Below are 6,000 nucleotides of genomic sequence, written 5' to 3'. Positions count from 1 at the left end.
TAGACCAGGCCAGCTTCTTCCATTGCTCCATGGTCTGATGTTCACATGCCCGTTTTAGGCGCTTTCGGTGGTGGACAGGAGTCAGCATGGGCACTCTGACCAGTCTGACTGGTGTTCTGACACCTTTCTGTCATAGCCAGCATAGCCTTCGTTTCCCATGTGTATCAATGAGCCTTGGGCGCCCATGACCCTGTCGCTGGTTCACCGGTTGTACTTCCTTGGACCACTTTTGGTAGATACTAACCACTGCATACCAGGAACATACCAGGTCTAGCCATCACAATATGGCCCTTGTCGAGGTTGCTCAGAGCCTTACACTTGGCCATTTTTCCTGCTTCCAACACCTCAACTTCGAGAACTGACTGTTCACAAGCTGCCTAATATACCCCATTCCCTGACAGGTTACACTGTAACGAGATAGTCAATGTTATTCAAGTCACCCGTCAGTGGTTTTAATTCTATGGCTGCTCGGTGTATGTGTATATCTTTGGGAAAATGACAATCAGATGCCGCCTACAGGCAGAATACCGTCCATGCATACAGGCTTGGATTAAGAATTCAGAAGCCCCTGGGCACAATAACCAATAAATACTTTATTATTAAGCAGTCGTTAGGCACTTTATTTCCACTTTTCAAATATTTTCTTCATTTTATTGAAAATAAATGCCTTTCCGATCTGATATGTGATGGGAAAGGAAGAAGAGAGAGTTCCGAAAAACTCAGATTTGAACTCGAGAACGCGTTAAAAACTACTTTCATGCGCCGCACTCCATACTTCCCTCCGACACTGCAGACGGTAAGTGAAGAGCGTCTGTTTTAATCTTGTGTGGGTCAACCAGACACTGCCCTCTGTTTTCTGCAATGTAAAAAAATTAAACTTCTTCCCCTCGCTTGGGCCCCAAGTGCGCATGGGCCCGTGCCCATATTACCCATTGGATAATCCGGCCCAGCCTGCATACGGTCACTTCGAAAATTTGGCCTGCGTCCAAAATCGCATATTATGACTGTATACTAGTACTGCATTTCCGCTGAAACAGTACGTACTAATCAGTATGTGTGTATATTATGACTTCATCCTACGTCCGCCATATTAGCATTGTCATGTGACCTTCGATGTCATCATAAACGCAAAAATCTGAAACAAGGTAACAATTTATTCAGGTATTGTTAAACAAGTCCTGTTTAACCAAGGTTTAATATTTAAAAAGAGCCAACGCTGTCTTCAGCGTTTTAAAAAAAAACAACAACAATAACAATTCTGAGCTCATCTAAACCAGTCCGATTGCATTGTGGGATTGTTTGACTTGCGTAGTGCTCATCAATTGCATACAGATTGTAATTCCTGTTTTATATTTGATGGGCATAAAAACAAAATATCTTTGAAAAGTCAAAGATTGCTTTCAATGTTTAACCTTGTATATTTTTTTCCTCTCCCACTTTGGGTCTTGGTTATTTTATTTGTATTGTGATATATGTCTTGTTTTTTTTATTGTTCCTGTTGTTTTGATTTAAAAAAAATTTAAAATAAAAACATCGATTGCATACTGCAAAATCTCACCAGAAGCAGTACAACATCCGGGTATTTCTCACCTACTGTTTCTCGCTTACTTAGAGTTCAGACATACCACCCCTTTGTCCTACTGCTTTTCGCCTACTATATAGTAAGTAAGTATGCTGTATCGGACGCAGCCTGTTTAAAAAAAATATTCAAGTATAAACATTTATGGCATAATTCAACAACCATAAATATATTTTCGTGTTGTTACAGCACTTAGAAGAAAAAACAACACAGAAGCAAGGGGAAAAGAAGGATAAATAAATAAAATGGGGGGGCTTAAAATAAAACAAGTCCAACGGGTACAAGTTTCAGGGCATTTCTGTCCTTGGTGCGTGGGCGGCTTGTGCAAAATTCGCACCACTGAAACACGCAGTTTTGTAACTCATTTCATTTCAAAGATTTGCAAATCAATTCCCAAACCAAACACACATCAGAGAAATCCATGGCCAAATCCCAAACGGCTTTCTATTATTCGTTTAATGTCTTAATCTAGGGTGTAAAAGCCATTATGTGATGCCGTATGATATTACACGGAAAAAAGACACACATGCAGGATGTAAGCCGTGCGAGCGGCTCAAGAGCACGTGACATGACGCGTCATCAACATGGCGACCCAGTGCTGAGACAGCAGCGTCTGTCGCTCCAGTACAACAAGCGGCGACGTCGGCCAGCTTCAGGTAGTTTCTGACACCTGCGCTAACGCAGGGCTTAGGCCGAAATGACGGCCTGAACAAGAAAATAAACTCCGGCAGCAAGAAATGAAAGAACAACAACAACCTGACTTCAGTAAACGGCACACGGAGACAGAAAGCGCTACGACGAAGAGCATGTTTGTGTCTCGGGCGCTGGAGAAAATCCTGTCGGATAAGGAGGTGAAGCGGAGCCAACACAGCCAGCTGCGCAAGGCCTGTCAGGTGGCTTTGGGTGAGCGCTGTTTAAATTTCCACCACAAGTCTCACCCGCTACAACAGCTGCCCAAACAAAACCAATGCCTTCTTCTTTATACGATAACAGTCAACGCTTTCTAAATCCACTTTCAGCTCAGCGCCCACTGAGCTCAAGTGTCCACGGTCAGGGGTTTTCACCAGGGCCTAATCATTTCCCTGTTTCCTTTAAAGACTCGTGCTCCGTCTGGAAGCTGATTCATTAATGTTTATCTGCCAAACGCTTCGTTCAGTGTTGTTTGTTGAGTTTACACAGCACTGGCCCTGACATCACGATGATGTCGCTTGCTACTCTGCTAGCTGTTCTAGCTAACAGGCTAACACCACCCGTGTTATTTAGACCGCTTGTCGGAGATTTGGTATTAGCGCTTTCATTTTGCATTTGGTCCTTGTTTGTTTAAACGCGTATCTTCTCTTAATCGCTGTTTTGACTGTTGAATAAATATGGTTCCTTGTTACCGCGGAGTCTTTTATTAACATTTACATTAAACACGGATGTCAGCTGTTTGTCCAATCAGAGGAGAGTACGTAGTGTTTCAGTAATCAGCGACCCTTCAGTCAGTTTGCTCAGTTCACTAGTCTCGGGTTGTTTCTTGTAACTTCAGATTTGCTTACGATCATTGATCAGGGAATGAAAGATCTGGTACTGATCCTCTAAGTCAGTGGTTTTCAGTCCTGGTCCTGAGGAGCCGAAGCAATTAAATTCAATTTTATTTGTATAGCACTTCTAACAATGGTTATTGTGTCAAAGCAGCTTTACAGAAACATATAAACACAGGATACAGATTTTAAGCGTGTGAATTTATCCCTATTGAGCAAACCGGAGGCAAGGAAAAACTCTTTAAGGTGATCTGAAGAAGAAATCTTGAGAGGAACCAAACTCAGAAGAGAACCCATCGTCATCTGGGTAACACTGGATAGTGTGAAAGTAAAAGAAAGTTCATTATGGTTTTAACATGAGGTCTGTTTGTTGAATTAGTCCGCTGTTCACTGCACATTTTGGATGTCTTTCGTATGACACACTCCGCTCAGTTCATTAATCTGTCTCCTAACACGCCGATGATCTGAATTAGGTGTGTTAAATAAAGGAGACAGACAAAATGTGCAGAGCGGTGGGTCCTCTGGACCAGGATCGAAAACCATTGCTGTAACTGACCTGGATGCAGTGACCTGTCTCTGAACTCCACCCTGATTCACATTATAGTTGTTTACATTGCAAGGTTTGTCATGCGCTTAGGGATTCTGGTGTTTAGTTTGTTGGTTGGTCCTGTGTTTTTGTTATTCCTGTGAGAAGTCAGCGGTCATGTCCTGCTCTGATGTTGGGGGTTCGCGTGCGTGGAGTTTGCACGTTCTACCCGTTCTTTCGGGGGTTTCCTCTGGGTTTCCTTCCGCATTCCAAAGACATGCGTTGTAGGCTGATTTGGCATTTCCAAATTGTCCGGAGTGTGTGCGATTGTGCCCTGCGATAGGTTGGCACCCTGTCCTGTTGGATGGATTTCACTGGTCAGGATTTGCATTAAGTGCGCCCCATTTTCCAGCAGCATCCGATGTCCTATTTATGAGAAATCCAGTAGTGGACACGCCAAGCATCGGACTCGAATTCCCTGAATGCAATACACAGATTACACAGATTATACACACACACACAGTGTGCACAGTTGTGTTAGACTTGGTTTAGCTAGTTATCGATATACAAGATGACCAGCACGATGGATTTATAAGCAGAATTAGCAGGAAATGTTTCTTTGGAGGAGGTGAGTGAGTGGCACAGACTAAAGAAGTAAAGTGCTGCTGCATTTCTCTCTTTAGGTAGAGATGAACTGGTGCCATTATCAGCAGGTAGTCAAACAGCATTGTGGGTAATGTAGGAAACTGTTAAGCAAAAGTGAAAATAGACCAAAAATGGCTATGAAAAGCTTAAACAAACGAAACAAAAAAAACAGAACACTTAGAATTTCATTCAAAAATAAATCTTGGATGCCACTGAAGATCACGTGTTAATTCTAAAATAATGTTTGCAGAATTATTTTGTCCTACTATGCAGTAGGACAATTACTGCTGGCATGAAACTGCAGTTGTCTGTACTTCCTGAATTCTTTTTCAGGCATGCACGGGTGAGCATTAACAAAGTGTTTTAGGAATTTTTACTCTAGTTTTCAAATGCATCATTGTTAGGGAGTTAACTGATACTCCTGAAGGTGAAGGATCATGTTTCCTGGTGACGTTTCGCAACTTCTGACATTTAAAAAAAAAAAAAAAAACCTACAGAGTTCAAAATGCTCACGTGGGATTTGATTATTGATGAGGCTGATGTAGCTCAGTAATCAGGTTAAATTTTTCATTACTGCATAACCTTGATAAACTGCATGGTCTGTTTGTTCAGGCTAACTGTTTGCACAGCAGTTTCCCGGATTTGAAGCGCACTCCTTAACTCGCGCATACAGTCCACCTATTCATTGGTGACTTTCTCTTAGAGCATTCAGAATCACGATCGATATATGAAGTGAGACTTGTTGACTAGAATATTCTTGGCTGAATGACATCTCCCATCAATACTGACCTGACAGCGGTTCTAGAGTTGTAACACAAGCATGTTTGTCTCTTAATAAGATCACGTTGTGATAGTTTAACAGGTTTATATAGGATTTCATAGCATCAAAAACAGTCAAGTCTTCATGTTATTTTTCTTCACGGTTATGGTGTCGGTATTGAAGTATTACCATGGTAAATAACTAGAACATCCTTCATGGTGCAGCTGTGACAATCTACCAAATGTGTAACTGTGGTTTAGTCAGGGGTTTTCTCCCCCAGTCTAAAGACAGGCTTTGTAAGCTGATTGGCGTTTCCAAATTGTCGGTAGTGTGTGAATGTGTGTGTGATTATGCCCTGCGATGGATTGGCACCCCGTTCAAGGTGTCCCCTGCCTTGTGCCTAAAGTTCCTTTGGATAGGCTGTAGGCTCTACATGGACGGATCCATGGTTTACTCACACTATATCATCATAATATCCATATGTTGTTTCTTTAATAAATGCGTTCCATTCCTCTTCAGTTTTGGTACTAGTGATCCATTTTACTCAGGATTTACTCCCATTTCATTTGAATTTCTCAAACAGCACTCGGAGTTGATGATGTTTTACAGGGTGTTTAGTTTATAGCAGCTACAAGGCTTTGCTCAGTCTTATGAAATGATGCATTGCTTAAGTTAAGCATGGTATTGCATGGAGATATTTATCTGATGATGACTAAGAATACAAAAACCACAGTGCACTGCTCCAGACTGAGCCTTTTTACTAGATTTTACACAATCGGTCTGTCCTAAATTGCATACTTCTGCACTGTCCTGTGCCAGTTTGTAATATAACTAGTGCGAGTAGTGTGTTCACACTGAAAATTCCAACAACAAGGAGTGCATGTCAGGTACCCAGATGATGCACTTATTCAACCGAAAAAACAAAGTGTGGAATGTCGGACACTTCGTGCACTCGACAGTCACAGCC

General features: G+C 41.9%; 1 protein-coding gene across 4 annotated transcripts in view; it reads left to right on the top strand.

The window, feature by feature from the left end:
- Positions 1 to 2,150: 2,150 nt before the first annotated feature.
- The window catches only part of arfgef2 (ADP-ribosylation factor guanine nucleotide-exchange factor 2 (brefeldin A-inhibited)), a 35,298-nt gene continuing 31,448 nt past the window's right edge, over positions 2,151 to 6,000 (top strand). For all 4 annotated transcript variants that reach the window (XM_017486997.3, XM_017486995.3, XM_017486996.3 and 1 more), the window contains exon 1: positions 2,151 to 2,482. In XM_017486997.3, coding sequence (XP_017342486.1) covers positions 2,317 to 2,482 — 166 coding nt within the window. In that variant the 5' untranslated portion in view covers positions 2,151 to 2,316. The remainder of the gene's footprint in view (positions 2,483 to 6,000) is intronic.

This window comes from Ictalurus punctatus, chromosome 15 (genome assembly GCF_001660625.3).
Source record: "Ictalurus punctatus breed USDA103 chromosome 15, Coco_2.0, whole genome shotgun sequence".
NCBI classification, from domain to species: Eukaryota; Metazoa; Chordata; class Actinopteri; order Siluriformes; family Ictaluridae; genus Ictalurus; species Ictalurus punctatus.
This window is presented reverse-complemented; position numbering and strand designations above follow the sequence as displayed.